Below are 19360 nucleotides of genomic sequence, written 5' to 3'. Positions count from 1 at the left end.
GTAACAGAGATGAAATATGGATTTGTCTTCCATTTTCTATTATATTTTATTCATTTTCTTATATTGTTTTCTTTTACTGAAACACTAACGAATTATGGTGAATACTGTCTGTACCTCTTACTGAGAGAAAGCACATGTTATCAGTGTGTTTTGGGAAACTGGAGCTCAATCAACTCCAACCTTGGAGAGACTGTATATGTGCGTCGTATTGTGTGTCACAGATCAGTATTAAAGGTGTACAACGGGCATCCTAGGGAGAGTGACAGGATGTTGTTCTGGACAAGCTGGTGCCTGCTCCAGACCTGGAAGGTCACTATGTGCCTAATTCCGGGGTGAAAGCATCAACAAGTGATCTATGGACACGTGCATCTGATTAACTGACAATGTGTGGAAATTTACCATGTCTGTCTATTTTCTCTTAGCCAATCAGAATCATTCAACTTGCAGTAATGACGTGGCTAGACCTTGAAAAGAGTATAACTGTTGAGAAACTGTAAGTACGAAAAAAAGGTAGAGAGGAAGCGCGGCCTACGAACTCCTTGTGAGACTTGAAACTGCAAACTATGCAGTCATTTTTTCTTATTAATTTTTCTAATTAATTGCCCTCCTGACACTTGGTCTTCATTCTTCACTACTGGTCTTGGGTCCTAAACTGTTATCGACCTAACACTTGCTTGTAGCTCATTCTACACAGTTAACTGGGATAGAAAGTACTTCAATTTTTAAATGAACTTTAAATTACTTTTAAGTAGCTAAAAACTTCACAACTTCAAATTCACACAAAACTCCTGCAGTGCTGAACTGCAACTACAGTAACATGATGATAGAGGGCAGCACCAGCTTTATAAATGCAATCTTGAACATAGCCATGATCATGTGATAATCCATTCTGACTTGAAATGAATGGGGGATTCTCGGTTGTGTTTTGCCAAAAATAATCGTGTACAAGCAAAGAGTTTATGATGTTGTGGTTACCTGGATACAATCGGGAACACCTGTGCTGTCCATGCGACTGGCCACATTCACTGTGTTGCCCCATATGTCATATTGAGGCTTTCTGGCTCCAATCACACCAGCAACCACTGGCCCAATGTTCAAACCTGTGGCCAAAATACATTTGTCATTGTTTGCTCTTACACAGTAGCTTGCAAGACAATTTCTAAATATTATATATGGTGTCTTCAGAACATGAATATTTGCAGGTGTCCATGATGTCAGAATGACTTGCCTATCTTCATCTGAAAGTTGTTGAATGAGTGTTCGTTGATGTACTTCATCTGTTCTCGTAGCCTCATGGCATAGTCAGCCAGAGCTAGAATGTGTGTGCGGCCCTCTTTGTCGTACGTTGAGTCGTTCAATCCAGATGCTGCCATGTACGTACTACCAATAGTTTTGATCTTCTCCAATTGCTTATATTTCTCTTCAGAAATGATCTATAGACAGTAAAGAACAAACAGAATAAGATTTTTTTCATAAAAGTAGCAACACAGAAACACTGTGGCAGCCATGTTGAGATCACATGATCAGCTAAATTTTATTAGGTTTGTAACCTCCAAATTATAATTCTATTTAGACAGAATAAATTAATCACGCATAACAAATACTTGTAATTGGTAACTGAAAACATTAGCTTTTGTGGCACCTTTGCCTCCACACCAGTAGGCGTCAGTATAAAGTCCAAGAGTACTGTAAAATCAAACAGTTTTCTGAAATTCTAACATCATAAAACAATACTTCCGTTTCAGATGAAAGTGATTCATCCTTTTTACCTCATCAAAGTCAGCGATGATCTCATTGAGCAGTCTTAGGCATTCCACACCCTCATTGTTGGCCTCCAGTTCAGTGTAGAACTCTGAGAAGTTGCTGATAGAGGCAAACATAACGGCCACACATTCGCATGACTGATAGTAAAGCTCATCATTTCGACGTTCTCGGGCGAGGAAGTGGGCAGCCACATCTTTGGGCAGGATGTTGTGAAGGAGACGGCGGTTGTAGGCCTGCAGCTCCTCCATCTCCTCTTTCTCTTCAGTGGCCTGGTGAAGAATGACAGCAAATAAGTCATCGATCATGCTGGGATCCAGCTATTGGAAATGTATTTTTGCTAAGTGATCAATTTAAAGAAAGACGACAAGGGACACACCTGTAGCTTCCACAGGAAATCAAGGCGTGCGGTGGACTCGACCTGCTGTGCATGCAGATAGAGAGCCAGCACAAACACAGTGAGGATGACTGGAATCGACACCCTCAGAGACACTTTAGTCACCGTTTCCTGGCTATGTGGGAAAAGAACAACATAAACAGATTAGAGTTTGCCAGAGACTGAGCAAAGAACATGACAAGAGTATTAGGTCATGTTTATCTAATTACAGATATACTACACTATAGTAATCTCTACTGTACATCTCATAACTGTCATATATTTGCATACTCCATTATAGTTTTGGCAGATGTTTTAATGCTTAAGGCCCATTCACACCAAGGACGATAATTATATCAATAACCATAAAGATGTAGTTATAAATATTGTTTTAAATATAAAAAGAATACCAGAGTTCAACTGTAACAATAATGGCACAGAGAAACAATATCGTTGAAATCACTTTCAGAACTTGAGGATTGACAGCCAATCAGAATCCATTCTGCTTTAACAAGCTCGAGCATTAAAAGTGGCAGATGCCAAAACTGCAGCGCGCCTATAATAAACAGAACGATATCGTCCGCTGATGTCGACGCAACATAGTTATCATTATAGTTATATTTAAAGTTATCATTATCGTTGTGAATGGGCCTTTACACTACATTCAAGGTGTACGTTTACATTTTAGCAGTTCTTGCTTTCTCTGGGAATCAAACCCATGATTTTGGCCTCAGGAAAGCCCAATATAAATAGCTTTTAAAAAAATACTGAAAGAATTGAGACAAATACACACTACATGCAAATACTGGAATCTAATGCTCATATTCTAAAGCTCCATCTATCTTATAATGATGGAAAAATAAAGCATAACATTAACTCACCAATAATTTGTTTCATTGAAAGAATACCTGCATAAAAAAGACATATATCTATTAGTGACCAACATGACACACTGAACATATACCCACTAAAGATAAAGAAGCATAAAGACCCTGAAAAATAATGCTACTTTATGGGTCATTAGCATTGAATGGTACCATTTGTCCCCATAAATAATGAAAGGGTGAGTTCACCCCATTCTGTGTGAACAGCTGCTTAAAAGGAACACGCCACTCTTTTTGAAAATAGGCTCATTTTCCAACTCCCCTAGGAGTTAAACAGTTGAGTTTTGGGCCTTTACACTACATTCAAGGTATACATTTACATTTTAGCAGTTCTTGCTTTCCTGGGAATCAAACCAATGATGTTGGCCTCAGGAAAGCCCAATTCTAAAAATGGCATTCTAAAAACACATGGACACATGGAATAGATTTTTTTAACCAGATGGTTAATAAAGAGAATGTGACCTGAATCATATTGTAGTTACATTTTTAAGTTGACTAGTTAAACATAGTTTTCAAATCCATTCAGCCAATCTCCGGGTCTGGTGGAGGCACTTTTAGCATAGCTTAGCATCGATCATTGAATCTGATTAGACCGTTAGCATCTCGCTCAATTTTTTTCCGATATTTCTCCTATTTAAAACGTAACTCTTCTGTAGTTACATTGTGTACTAAGACCGACGGAAAATGAAAAGTTGTGATTTTCTAGGCCGATATGTCTAGGAACTATTCTCTCATTCCTGCGTGATAATCACGGAACTTTGCTGCAGCACCATGGGTGCAGCGGCGCAATGATATTACCTGAAAATAGGCTAACTTCCGTCAACATAACCAACCTTTAATGGTTAAATTAAATTTGACCTACTTTCATTCATCTTCGGAAGACAAATGAAGGTATGTTTTATGAAATGGGAAAGGTTTCTGTCCCTCCATTGACAGTCTAAGCAACTACCACTTTGAGGCTTCAAAAAGTTTATAAAGAGACCCTAAAACTGACCTACTTTTGATTTATTCATCCAAAATTTGACAAATTCCGTGACATTCCGCATTATACAGTAAATTCCATTTATATGAATGGATTCTGCAATTTCGTCCACTTCTGCATTTAATTTAATTAAGGCCCTAATTTAATGACATTATATTGAATTTAAGACTTTCTGCTCCAATTTAAGACATTTTTAAGGCCTTAAACCCTGCACTCATTGATTCATAAAATTGAGGTTAAACCACTGAAGTCACGTGGATTACTTTAATGATGTCTTTACTTCCTTTCTGAGGCTTGAAAGTGGTAGTTGCGTAGGTTGTCAATGGAGGGTCAAAAAACTCAGATTTAACTCAGATTTAAAACACAAAAAAAGTTACAGACAGCAGCTTTAATTAAAAAGATCTTCATTTGATAAACCGATGTCTTACGGGTTTGGAACGACATGAGGGTTAGTAATTAATGACAGAATTTTCATTTTTTCGTGAACTAACCCTTTAACAGGATACATTCATTTAATTTAAAAGACAGTTTAGTGTGTCATTTAAAGAAATGTTATAATGAGGGTTGGGAACCGAGAACCGGTTCTTATGCAGAACCGAAACTGATTTTTGAAAAATACCAGAACCGCGCGAAATTCCTAAGTTTCGGTTCCGAAAACGGTTCTGGTGCAATGTGTGTGCGCGAAGCGCTGGAAGCGTATCCTTTCATAGCGAGTGACAGCCAGTGTTGCCAAGTCCGTGGTTTTCCCGCTTTCCACTGTTGCCGCGGGCTGTGTTTCATGTCCGCGAGTTGAAGCGATTGTGCAATTGTGTGTTTTTTTTTGTAAAAACCTGGCAACCCTGGCTCACCTCATCATGAATATTAATTACGTTGCCTGCCGCTTCCAGGAGTGTAACGCAGTTAAGCCTGAAAGCCCTCGCGCTACACATTTACGGTTTTGCGTCAGATATTTTCTCGTTAACCACCAGCATGGCGAAGAGAAAGTCACAAGTATGGATTCATTTCCAAAGAATGAATGATAATGAAGCAAAATGTAACACATGTGAAAAGTTAATAACATGCAAAGGAGGCTGCACTAGCAATTTGACAAAACATTTGCTACAGCACAGAGTGCCTCAGGGCTTACCAGATTTATAGTGAAAGGCCTATATATATATATATATATATATATATATATATATATATATATATATATATATATATATATATATATATATATATATATATATATATATATATATATATATATATATATATATATATATATATATATATATATATATATATATATATATATATTTGTCAACCGTTGAGTCACCATGGTTTAGGTAAGCGTTTAGGCACAATTACCTTTGTAATGCTGAATTGCAATGTATTATTTACAAGTTCACTGAATAACTGAATTACTATTAAATTAATATACAACTAATTAATAAATATAACTAATAAATATAATTTATAACTTAGTTTTATTCAGAGACAGAGAGATAAAATGTAATAAGACAATTTCAGAGGTGTTCATATGAAAAAAAATGTGTTGCAAGAATGGCTTAATTAATACTGTAATATATGTACAGTACAGGACTTTTTTGACATTGCCAACCTGTAAATGAATTTTAGAGCAAGTATAAACACAAAATGGATTGTTTGAGTTGCGTATTGTGCCTTTTTCCTTTACCACTATTTGTTTAATAATTTTAATGGAACCGGAATCGGAACCGGAATCGTTAGGCGGAACCGGAACCGGAACCGGAAAATTTCTCACGATTCCCAACCCTAGTTATAATATATTATTTTACATTTCTCAATAAGGGATTTCAGTCAGTTTGCATGTTCCTATTAATCACTATTACATTTTAATTGAGTGAAAAATCTAACTCTAATCTCTTTAACTAAAATGTTATTGAAATTAAAATATCATGCTTTAATAATGGCATGTAGCCTGTAGCAAGTATTTTGTCAATTAAATAAACACAGCTTCATGTTTTTTTTCCAAGTAAATAGTAAAAAAAAAAAGAAGTAAATGAAAAGCACTGAGTAGTTCTATTGTTCTTGTCGATATTGATTCAGATTTTATTAATATGTAGATAGCCAACTGAGTCTGTAGTGATGATACTGTAGAAAGACTTGTAGTTTTGTTGTAATTTTAGCATCGACTTAATGCTATTGGCTTACATGTCGACTTTTTACACATCTACTCTATATGTCTGCAGAGAATATCAGTGGTGGGAACAAGACTCACAGTGCATTGGCGGTGACCAGCAGGTCGGCGTTGTCTAGCAGAGTGACTAGGGGCCACTCCACTAGCAGCAGAAAGCAGACCTGGATGAAGAGCATGAGGACCAGCTTGCCTATACTGCTGATGTGCAGGTACACCGAGCAGCACAGCAGAGTCAGCAGCACACTGTATGTGAAATACTAGGAGCACAAGAACACAACCAGTCATGACCATCACACAACGTGCCATGATACGGTTACCATGACAACAAGGGCAAAATCATAAATGTTTCAGAATAAATCCATAAGTTGTAGAAATTCTACAAACACAATTTTCACTCTGTTCAGATAACTCTCTGCTCAATGAGACTAAGTAGCGAGACATCATGCATGTGCACACTGACCTCGGGTGAAGGACATGCTGAAGGCTGCTGGGGACACAGGAAGAAGGGGTCCCCTGCTGGTCCAGTCAGATTATACAGCACACACAGCGTGACTGAATCAGAGATGTTCAGCTGTCCAGCCACGCATTCTAGCACATCCTCCAGGTCACAGGTAAACTGAACAGATAAAGAAAACAATTAGAAGTACAAAACATAACTATTATCCTTTTTAATAAAACATATTAAGTGTTTCCAGTCAGGAATCAGGAAAAACATTTTGAACAATTTTGTTCACTTTTTTTTATTCTTGGAGAATTTTTTATTTTTCTCCAATATTTGTGAATTCAGCATTTAATTCATTTTGACAATATTTAATAATCCTACTTTTTGAATATATAATTAAGAAAGAATCCATAAATATTTATCCAGGATTTGAATGCTGTCATCACTACTACTTCTACTTCTTCTGCTGCTACTACTAGTACCTATGCTACTACTACTACTACTACTTCTATTTATACAACTAATAATAATACTACCTCTACTACTTCTACATCTCTACTACTTATGCTGCTGCTGCTGCTGCTGCTACTACTACTACTACTAATTATATTATTACTACTACTACTACTACCACCGTCTCTACTACTTCTACTTCTGCTGCTGCTGCTGCTACTACTACTACTACTACTACTTCTACTACTACTGCTACTTCTACTAATGATGTTGCCGCTAATACTACTACTAATTATACCTCTTCGATATCTACTACTTCAACTACTACTACCACCTATACTAATACTACTACTACTATGATCTCTACTACTTATACTTCTTCTGCTGCTGCTACTACTACTTTACTACGACTACTTCTAATTCTACTACTACTACTACTACTACTACTACTTTACTACGACTACTTCTAATTCTACTACTACTACTACTACTACTACTACTACTACTACTACTACTACTACTTTACTATGACTACTTCTAATTCTACTACTACTACCACCATCTCTACCACTACTTTTACTTCTACTACTACCTCTACCACCACTACTACTACTACTACATCTACCTCTACTACCGTCTCTACTACTTCTACTTCTGCTGCTGCTACTACTACTACTACTACTACTACTACTACTACTACTACTACTACTACTACTACTACTACTACTGCTGCTGCTGCTACTGCTGCTACTTCTACTAATGATGTTGCCGCTAATACTACTACTAATTATACCTCTTTGATATCTACTACTTCAACTACTACTACCACCTATACTAATACTACTACTATTACTACTACTACTATGATCTCTACTACTTATACTTCTTCTGCTGCTACTACTACTTTACTACGACTACTTATACTTCTTCTGCTGCTACTACTACTTTACTACGACTACTTCTAATTCTACTACTACTACTACTACTACTACACTACAACTACTTCTAATTCTACTACTACTACCACCATCTCTACCACTACTTTTACTTCTACTACTACCTCTACCACCACTACTACTACTACTACTTTACTACGACTACTTCTAATTCTAATTCTACTACTACTACTACTACTACTACTACTACTACTACTACTACTACTACTACCACCATCTCTACCACTACTTTTACTTCTACTACTACCTCTACCACCACTACTACTACTACTACTACTACTACTACTACTACTACTACTACTACATCTACCTCTACTACATCCGCTACCGCTACCACTACTACTACTACTACTACTACTACTACTACTACTACTACTACTACTACTACTACTACTACTTCTACTACCACCACCTCCAGTCAAGTCAAGTCAACTTTATTTATATAGCGCTATTAACAATGCAGATTGTTTCAAAGCAGCTTCACAGTTTTAAACAGGAAAATAATGCAACAGAATTTTATTCAGCCGTATAGCCATTCCGGAGAAAACGGTGATGTCATCTAGCTCATTTCAATTATCATACAGTGACAGTATGGGCTTTAGATCAGTAATTAGATCAGTAATTTAGTTTGTATGGTTAATTAAGTTTAACAATTAGATTTATTTGGATATTTGGTTGAAAAAGTTATTTATTGTCCCCAACTGAGCAAGCCAAGCCAAAGGCGACTCTACTCTACCACTACTACTACTACTACTACTACTACTACCACCACCACCACCTATTCTACTTCTACTACTACAACTACTTCTTCTACTACCACTACTTTTACTTTTATTTCTTCTACCACTACTACATCTACCACCACTACTACTTTTACTACTACTACTACTACTACTACTACTACTACTACTACTACATCTACTATTACTACTACCATGCTACCACCACTACTACTACTACTACTACTACTACTACCACCACCACCTCTACCGCTACTACTACTTCTACAAGCAATTCTACTCCTACTACTACTAAATATTCCAAAATGAATCAAAGTTAAATTAAATTGTTTTTAGAGTTTAATATTAGCACTCATTCAATAATTTTAGTGTTGAATTATACAGACAAACAAAAAAAAGAACAAACTTTTTTCAGACAGCAACAAACTCTGATCAGAATCTTACCATATTAACAAAGGCAGAAATAAAGAGAAGCAGTATCGTAAAGACTCCAACGAGCGTGCTGTTGATGCGGGATTGAACAATCCTCTTTGACACTGTCTGCAAACTAACTGGGAAAAGCTGAAATAAGACAAAGTAACAGGAGAGACAAAGAGGGGAAAAGCTGTGAATAAATCAGAAAGCACCTGTAAAGCTTCCTTTTCAAAAGCCTAACTGATTGCATATTAATTTGAATTGAATTTTCTAGATTTCACATGTATTACTGTACAAATGTGAAGGATCGAGTGAGGTAGTGACTGACCTTAGCGCACGAGTAAATGGCACATATAAAGAGGACATGGGCGAGGATAATAAAGATGCTGATGAACATGCCCAGCATTAACGGTGTACTGCAAGACAAAACCCACAGCATCATTCCAACACACTGCAAATATAGATCTCAACATGAATACAATTCCTTATTATAATTCATATTAATATATCAACACCACTCACTGTGGAAGTATGATGATTTGTATAAAAACAATGAAGCAGAAGACGAGGAGGGTACAGGCCACATAACCACCAAAGCGATCATCCACCTTTTTTGAATACTAAAAGCACAAAAAAAAAAGTGTTACTGTTAGAGGTTCAGACATTTTTTCTGAGGTTGTAAATGTTGTGTCAGTGCTGGACAGTGTTAAATACATGTTTTACAGACCTTTTTCTCCAAAAAAGGTGTTTGGAATGTGAGCAGGAACTTCTTGACGTGGTCTTTCCGCAGCTGGTCGATGCTGCGAGCATCAATGGCGCGACCTAAAAACTCATCGACCTCGTCCTCTGGATTTAAAGCCTCTTGGGCACAGCGACTGGGAAAAGAACATACAGATGACAGCAAAGAAAATTACATTAAATGTGAAACGTTAAGGTACTGTATACTGTATATATTTTTTATTATTAAAGCTTTTAGTTCATCCTCATAACAAACTGCAAATTTTTTTTTCTATTATGTATTAGCGGTCGTAAAATTGGCTTTCCTGAAGCAAAACCTGGTCTAGAATATTCATTTTATGTTGGCTCTATCCTAGAGCGACTCACAGATTGTGAAAACAGCCTGTGAAATCTAACCCATAAGCCCCGCAGAGCCAGAGGGAATGGATTTGTGTCCTAATAAAACCAGAACTCACTTATCTTTGCTGGAGGCTTCATCTATGCCCTGAAAACAGACAGGTAGATTAGTTACAGTGGGCAGTAAAAACACAGTGGAAGTAGAAAAACACATTGTGAGTTTCATCTCAGACAGCTCCGAAGCCAACCCCACAGAGCCACTGCCGCTTTAATTAACACTCAGGGACGTCGAATTACATTCAGAGACAGAGAGTGAGAGCTTGACAGAGATTAGGAATGGGTCTTCCTTCCAGGAAAATTATCTAGACACAAAAGCAAATCTAAGATATTATACAGTATATTTTAATTTATTGTATAATCTGAATATATTAAAATTAAAACTAAAAACTAAAAACTCATTAATTCACGATAAAATGTAGCTTTAAGTAATACTGTTTTAAAGGTGCTATATGCAAGTTTATCACTTTACTAAGCATATACATACCATAATATGTTTGCAGATATTTAGGAAACATGCTAAATTCACTAACAAAATAATGCTACAGCCAGTTATTCTACTTTGAATGTACGTTCCATGTCGGAATGTCTGTTTTTGTTTTGGTCTGTGCGATACCGCATGGCGTCAGTTTACCCAATAGTATTTCGACACCCCAGGTTGCCAGCTGGCGGAAAAAACAGAGATCAGAGATCGCAGATTCTACCCGACCTAAAAAGCCTCTGCATCCATCTAAAAATCTCTATGAACGAGAGCATATTAAAATGCAGATAAATCAACTCATCATCTTAAAGTGTGGCTTTCATTGAGTGCGTTTACATGCACGTTCTTAAAGGGATAGTTCCCCCAAAAATGAAAATTAGCCCATAATTTACTCACCCTCAAGTCATCCTAGGTGTATATGACATTCTTAATAAGCTGATATTTGTGAGTTATCAGCTTACTGGTGTGCATGTAAACGTGCTCATTGTCAATTGCGTTCACTGCGTGTCTTAAAGCTGGCAGCCCACGTGAGAGTCAAGTCTGAGGAGGGGGGGGGGGGGGCGGGGGAAACAACGCTCTCCAATATTTACAATTTGGACTACAGTACTTATTTCGACCACTAGCTGTCAATCCTACACAGCGCAAATTTAAGGATGTTTTTACACCATTTCTAATTTTAAAAAATTATATTCTGAACAAGATAAATTAACTTGATGTAAAACTAAGATAATACATTTTTGTTTAGAGCATATTTTGAACGTTATTCTACATTATATACAAACAAAAAGCTTTCATTCATGACGTATAACAATTTTGCCTTAAAGCTGCAATATGTAACATTTTTTCAGTAAAATATCCAAAAACCACTAGGCCAGTGTTTTATTTTACTTTAGTTGAGTACTTACAATATCCCAAATGTTTCCAACTATTTGTAAATCGTGAGAAAATTGCTATTTTAACCAAGGAACCGGGACGTGTGAGGGAGTCGCCTGTCAATTGCGTCATATCTGCGTTACCCTCGGTTTCCGGTTTTATTCTGCAGAAACGCTTTACTCTCACTGCAGTGTGAACAAGTGTCATAGCAGCCGCCGAGAGAACGCACAGAGTAACTTCATAACAATTTTCAACACACTCAGATGTATCTAATATGATAAACAGAGCTGCGTTACCGCATACTCATGGCCGGAAAAGCGGAAATGGCGCCGACAACTGTGGCATAATAAAAGTCTCGTCAGTGACTATGCCATAATAAAGGTCCTGATGCTCACGAGGCTTGTGTTGCGCTCTTCTAACAATCGCTCCTGCTTCTGCTTCATACTACAGTAACGTTAATAATCACATCCATGAAAATGATTCCTGCCGAGTCCTATCCCGATTCTTTTCCACCGGCTGTGAGGTGGAGACCACATGTCCCAAGATTCGGCGCTCAAACTTGGCATCATCAAACTACGCCTTTGTTTTGAATAGGCGACCTCTAGTGGATGGAAAAGTTACATAGTGCAGCTTTAAGTAAATTTGTTTTAGGGATGTTTAGATATTTTTACAGCTTTTTTTCACAAAAATACCGATTTTCAAAATCTATGATATTTTTGAAAAGCCACAAATAAAACATTATTTTAAAGAATACATAGTGAAATAGATTAAACTTTAAAAAAAATTATTCTAACTAATTCAAGATACAATTTTGCTATTTTAAGAATGTTTAAATATATTTTTACATAAAATCCTGATTAAAAATAGTCTTTATAACTTATGAACAAACACGTAATTTCATATTAAACTAATGGAAAACCAATTAATTCTTTACATGTAGTTTAAAAATGTTTATTTGAAGAAGAACATTTTTTCCATATTGTGCATTAGTTTTACATTTTTCCCATCACTAATTAATACGGTCTGACAATATTTATTTGTCATGCTATTACTGTCCCTGCTTTTTTTCTTTGTGACACTGGTGGCAATCAGAAAAGTCACCGCCTGAAAAGGGGAAAAATCAATTCACACATTGGTAGTGCCAAGCTCCGGAGAAAATTGCTTCAATTATGACTTGTTGCTACACTCATAAAGTAGTACAGGGGAGATCAGTCGGTGTGAGCCGTCAGAGGCGGAGTGAGAGTGGATGGAGCAGAGCTCACCATCTGTCTGAAAACTTTGGAATCTTTAGTCCTGGAGAAAGATCTGTCAGGAACCCACCGCGGCATCAGACCCTCTGAAGAGTTGGCTCTAGCACGCTGCATCTTAGCCATCATGGCTTTTTCCTCTTTCTGCAAGAGAAATTTGGCACAAAGGCACACACAGGAAATTAAACAATACTCCAGCAAACTCAGATAAATAGAAACGTTCTTGCTCCCCAAAGGGAAATTCAGTCATTTGTATTAGAGCATAACAAAACACAGCCCCCACCAAATATGATGTAATCGAGATTCCCTGTTCAAGAATTTGCAATGACTTATACAATGAGTTTGTGTGTAAATAATAGGGCTATGCCGCCCCACCGGTTGTATGTCAAAACCCCTTTCTTTTTGTATGTGAATGCTGTTTTATGTGAATACTACAACACAAGTGAAGCACAAAGCTTTGTTTACAAAATAAATGATAGGTTAGCAATGACATATTACATCACAACCATGGAAATGTGCCACATGAGAAAGGTACATAAGCCCGTAAATTTAAGCCATTTGTCGGCTTTGTATTCGGTTTTGCAATCTGGTCAGCTGATTTTCCACGAATTGAACAATATTACACAAATTATTCCACTGGACATGGAATCTCTTGTTTCTTTTCCCCGAATCTTCACTAACGCCCATTTTTGCAGGAGACCGTAAACATTTCTTCCTTTCGTACACTTTTAATTACTATATCCACATCCTTTACTGTGGGAAAGTAAAACGTACAGACACCTTGCACGTAAAGTTCTATTTAACGCAGTTTGTGCTTGCTAGACTTGGTAATTTTAGAATAGACTTGGATTTCACACACAGTGGTAATTTAGTTTTGCTTTCTCTGGCAGTGCAACATCAATATAGTGTACAACGGGGATAAAAGGCGCATTTGGTTTTTGAATTTTCTTTTGGCATAAAAATTCAGCTCAGCACTTTTCTTAACAACACTTTTGATGATGCACATGGAAATTTGGCTGATCCATGACGTGATCACCGACAGCAACGCAAAGTTTATTCTGCGCTAATTTAATCTAAGATAGATTTTTGTTTTTTAAAGAATGTTTTTCAGTTTTGTTAAAGCAACAGTTTTTCAATAACAGAAAAATATGTAAAAGTATTTGGGGTAAAAAAGTGCCCCTGCTGTTGGGTCTAAAGGCACAATAATTAACATGGTAATAAATAGCTGGCTGAATTTTCCATTTGTTGACATGACATGGTAAGATTCAGATGGTTATTAACATATATTAGGTTGGGTGTCCACCTTAAAGATAATCACTGTTATAATGATATCATACATGTATAATAAAATATATGTATTGTTACTACTGTAAAGCTATATTAAATTATTATGGGATCACATTCAGTGCTTTCAGAATCTTTACTTTTTTAAATAAATTTGTTTCTGTATTTTTAAAATGAACATATTTTAATGACAGTATATTTATTGAACAAAAACGTATTATTTTATGTATCAAAATAAAGAGAAAATATTAAAAATTTTGCTAAAGTGATCATTTTAAACAAGTATTAACTTATGAAACATTATAAAAAAATATTATTATTATTTTAGCTATTTGTATAAATAATTTGTGCCTTTTGTAAGCCTTTTACCCTGTGTGTGTTAATTTAGGTCTATTATACATATAGCCACCATCACAGTCAAAATAATGTCCAAATGCCTGCATCATATTACTGACCCGTTTCTGACTGCAGCCCAACACAAAAAACGTCTCAATGTTGTTCTTATTCAAGTATGTGTTTCTCTCCCCTCCATAACCTGGTTCCACTTCATAGTCACCGTTTAAATACTGCAGTGTGGCTTTGGTGATGTGGATCCGACTGCAAACATTCACAACGTAAGAATTTTAGTACAGTCACAGCTTAACACAAATCTCCACATCCTTTACAGCCAACTTTAAATATGAAACTTATTAATACTGATCACATGATTAAATCTTTGATGGATGGAGTTCACTTTTACCCTGCTTGGCCTCCTGCCTCCATCTGGTTGGCCAGGGTGACATCATTGGACCAGACATCAAACTGCCATTTGCGCAGACCAAGCACCCCACAGTGCACACGCCCGCTATGTATGCCCACGCGCATGTTCACGTTCACTCCTGTGACCTCTCGCACCAATCTGCACATGTAGCGACATACATGTGCGTTCATTGAAAAACGTGTTTATGAGGAAGAGAGATCGATATAGAAAATGATGTGAAGACAAACTTACGATATGGCCTCAATCATGTCCACTCCCATCTCCACACAGCAGTGCGCATGATCTGCCCTAGGCTCCGGAAGTCCAGACACACAGTAATAACAATCCCCCAGGATTTTGATCCGCAGACAGTGGTTTTCCTAAGAATACAGACATAACACAGCACATTTATGCAGTTAATATTGCGGAAATCCTCACTAATAGGATGTTATGAGGTTAGCATTATTGTGGGTGGCTGCCAGAGTTGGATATACAGTTGTAAGAGGTTTTTAGTAGCATTTCAGCTGGTGTTTGAGTTTTTTTTTTTTTATCTATTTGTATCAATTGATATTACATATTTAATTGTGTATTTTTATATTTAGATTAACTTGAAGGGAGAGTAACATGACAGCAAAGTATTCTTTAAAAACCTATATCCATTTTCCTACTGTACATTACATTGCAATGCACAAAATCACTACTAGCATTTAAAATAATTTATTTTAAATTCAATTTGATTGATTTTAGTGTTTTATTTTTAATTTATTAAGACAAAATAGTATAAATAAATATTATACATTTTATTTAGACAAAATTGCGCAAATAGTATACATTTTAATATCGACCATTTTATTGGTTTTCAACCAATAAAACCAACCTGGTTTATGCAAAAATTCTAAAGAAATTCTGCCAGAGCAGAAAAACGAAATAAACCTATATTAAAGATACATTCTCTGAAAAGTATTATTATTTTATGGAGAGATGCTTCAGGTAAATGTATCTTATTTCAAGTATTTTTTTACATATTTTAATTGGAACATTAGACCAAAAAAGGTCTGCAGAGTTTTTTATGCACCAGGTAAAAAATGTGAGTTTGAGTCCAAAAAAATAGTAACACTAAACATTATTTAATTTTGTCCACTTACCCAAGCCAATTTATCAAAGCGAGCAAAAAGCTCATTAAGGGTCATCACCAGCTCCTGGGCCGTGCACTGAGACGCCAAACTGGTGAAGCCCTCAATGTCCGCAAACAGGATACTGTTGAGAGGACAGACAGAAGACAAAGACAGACAGAGAAAATGAGATCAATAATCACAGAGCACCTTGTCTGGGTCACTGAAGTTGGTTTGATGGGCTAAGTGAGAAAAACATTGATTCAGTTCACTTTCTGAATGGAGGGTGGCCACTCTCAATACTTCAGTCTATCCTTCAATTAGAAAAGCAAGACTCGGCTGGTGTCCTCATAGCCCTCATAGCCATGAGGAGGATAGACGGTCATCAACAACTATTTAAGACATGACAGAATGGACACACTGTATGGACAACATTATTGTGCGACAATAGGTGGCACTGTTGCCTTCATAAATGGCTGATAAAATTCACAACATTTGGCAAGCAGGATTCCAGCATGGTCCGTGACATTTAGCATTTTCACACATCCAAGTTTTCCTAACACAGATGCTTCGAGCTGGCTTGGATTATGCGGGACAACATGCTCATTAAGCACTGAATTCCACACGCGCCAGATATGTAACTGCGTTACTAAAGTGGCTTGCTGTCATTTCATGCAGCTTTCTGTTAATTGATTGTGTAACTTCTTGTATATCATAACAAGTTGCTGTATCCAAACTTGACCCTCAGAGAAAAAGGGGGAGGGAAATGAAGGAAAGTCACGTCTCAAGGACTGCGAGTGCGCTAATCTGCGTTTAAGCATTCAACAGGGTTTCAGCCTTGGGAAAGATAACCTTAAGCGTTATCAGTGTCTAATGTGTCGGTGTTTTATCCAGACTTGTCGCCTGTTTTAATCACGTGGGTGCTGAGTGTTATAACAGTGTCGGTTCACATTCGGGAGGTGTGAGGACAACATTTGCATCATTACCATGTGCTGGTCTTGGCATTTGTGTACCTGACGTTGTCGTGTTTCTGGATGTAGATCTTGTGGAACATCATATCCTCTTTCTTGGCGTTGATGTCTGCCTTCATCTCCATGGCAACGTGCCTTGGCAACACGGAGAGCAGCAGGCGCTCCTGGATCAGGTTTGAGATGACACCAGTGAACATGTGTATAAGTACACATATACGTATATATAATGGTGTTTCACAACTTTTTGTCTATACGTCTGTCTATACGCGTATGGCTGAAGCTGCTGTGATGAATTTATAGTCGCAACTTTTCCCACAAGGATTTACTGTGCTAAGACCTAAAGCACAGCATGCTCTCAGCATGCTTCATGAACATTCACGAGGTAAACATGTTTGGCCGGGTAGGTGTTTGTGTACTAGAGTGCTTGCCAACCTGCTGCTGGTTCTCTCTCTGGAGGTGTATTCTGGCTTGGATGTATCCTCTGGTCTCCTTGAAGGCCTGTCTCTGAGACACCTCAGCTGGGTAGTGCGTGCAGATGCCAATGATGTTGGTGCACAGCAAAATCACTGCATTGGCACATAACTACACAGAGAAAGAAAGATACGAGATAAGATAATGAAATGAAAACGGACAGAGAGGGATGTGGAAAACATTAGACTGTTCCTGTTTGCGATCATTGAAAGAGATTTACAGCCCACCCCTTTCAACATGGGTCAGAGTTTATTTTAAAGGAGGGCACAGACATGATTTTGATGTCACAAAATAGTAAAGACTTAGCTCATTAATATTAACCAGATCATTCACCTATTAGACAGCTTGGTTAAAACAAAAAGCATTGTTCACTGAATGATTTATTGACTATGGATGGATAATAATAATAATAAAATAAAATAATAATACAAAAATATAATAAAGTAATTAAAAATATATAAAAATGGATATACAGTTGCATAAAAAACAAGCCTATTTTCAGATCTTTAAGATGAATCAGATTTCTCCTCTAGTTTTCCCAGGACTGTAATGCATCAGCTTTATAAAATAATAAAAATACAAATGGCCTAAAATAAAAAAGAAAAGAAAAATGCACATACAGATAATAAGTAAACGTGTCTATGCCCCACACAACTGATTGGGGGAAAAACAGAACATAGACACTCATTCAGCCAATAGTGATTATGAATATTTTCCAGTATAGAAGAACTAATAAGGATTGATGTCTGTCTAATTCAACCATGTCTGACTACATATGATGATATTTTTTTGCCTTACTGAATGGCAAAAAAGTGACTCATGTCATGAACTGTCCTAAATGTTCTTACTCATTCTTTCTATCCATCCCACCTGTGAAACACATGACCTCTGTGGATCTAGCTACCATTTCCTATGATCATCACACTATGCCAGCAGCCAAAACACCCTTTAGCCCAAGACTGGTTTCCCACTGAAGCTAAGCAGGGCTGAGCCTGGTCAGTACCTGGATGGGAGACCTCCTGGGAAAACTAGGTAACTGCTGGTAGGTGTGTTAGTGAGGCCAGCAGGGGGTGCTCACCATGTGGTCTGTGTGGTGTGGGTCCTAACACCCCAGTATAGTGATGGGGACAATTTACTGTCAATAATCACAGTCCTTCGGATGAGACGTTAAACCGAGGTCCTGACTCTCTGTGGTCATTAAAATAAAATCCCAGGATATCCTTCGGGAAAAGTAACCCCAGCACCCTGGCCAAATTTGCCAATTGGTCTCTGTCCATCATGACCTCCTAATAATCCCCATATAGCGATTGGCTTCATCACTCTGTCTCCTCTCCACCAATCAGCTGGTGTGTGGTGGGCGTTCTGGCGCAATATGGCTGCCGTCGCATCATCCAGGTGGACGCTGCACATTGGTGGTGGTTGAGGAGATCCCCCCCCCCTTCCATGTAAAGCGCGTGTACCCAGAAAAGCGCTATATAAATAAATGTAATAAATTATTAGTAATGAACACAGATACTATAATGTACCAGCCGTGAGCTCCACAGATGTGGGGTAGGGTATCGCTGACTATCTTACTGCCTATACTACATCATTCATACTGAACACACAAAATTTCAAGGATTTTAGAGTGAGGAAATGGGAACTCTAATGGAGTGTGGAAACAGTCTATATCAAAAAGACATCTTGAATGAATCAAGTTGCTCCCCAACACTGACAATAAATGCTTGGAAATCCATATCTCTTAGGATGTGATTAATAGTGAATACTTTTTTGTCCAGAAAAAAGTAAAAACATTTCACCCCTTGTCCTTCAACTGCAATCAGTTCCCTGTTTGTTTCTCAGGGGGGAAAAATTATGATTGTGAGCCAATCACAGGCTTTAC

General features: G+C 37.3%; 1 protein-coding gene across 6 annotated transcripts in view; it reads right to left on the bottom strand.

Annotated features, from left to right (window-relative positions):
• The window catches only part of adcy6b (adenylate cyclase 6b), a 47967-nt gene that overhangs the window by 2101 nt on the left and 26506 nt on the right, over positions 1-19360 (bottom strand). For all 6 annotated transcript variants that reach the window (XM_079803346.1, XM_079803347.1, XM_079803343.1 and 3 more), the window contains 19 exons: positions 17440-17589; positions 17050-17171; positions 16070-16181; positions 15177-15304; positions 14925-15083; positions 14641-14782; positions 12917-13045; positions 10363-10391; positions 9897-10044; positions 9692-9789; positions 9498-9585; positions 9200-9316; positions 6625-6780; positions 6246-6421; positions 3019-3045; positions 2141-2273; positions 1770-2033; positions 1229-1433; positions 976-1100 (listed from right to left, as the gene is read on the bottom strand). In XM_079803346.1, coding sequence (XP_079659472.1) covers positions 976-1100; positions 1229-1433; positions 1770-2033; positions 2141-2273; positions 3019-3045; positions 6246-6421; positions 6625-6780; positions 9200-9316; positions 9498-9585; positions 9692-9789; positions 9897-10044; positions 10363-10391; positions 12917-13045; positions 14641-14782; positions 14925-15083; positions 15177-15304; positions 16070-16181; positions 17050-17171; positions 17440-17589 — 2508 coding nt within the window. The remainder of the gene's footprint in view (positions 1-975; positions 1101-1228; positions 1434-1769; positions 2034-2140; positions 2274-3018; positions 3046-6245; positions 6422-6624; positions 6781-9199; positions 9317-9497; positions 9586-9691; positions 9790-9896; positions 10045-10362; positions 10392-12916; positions 13046-14640; positions 14783-14924; positions 15084-15176; positions 15305-16069; positions 16182-17049; positions 17172-17439; positions 17590-19360) is intronic.

This window comes from Gobio gobio (assembly GCF_949357685.1).
Source record: "Gobio gobio genome assembly, chromosome: 21".
NCBI classification, from domain to species: domain Eukaryota; kingdom Metazoa; phylum Chordata; class Actinopteri; order Cypriniformes; family Gobionidae; genus Gobio; species Gobio gobio.
Note: the sequence above shows the minus strand (reverse complement) of the source record. Positions and strands in the feature narration are given on the sequence as shown.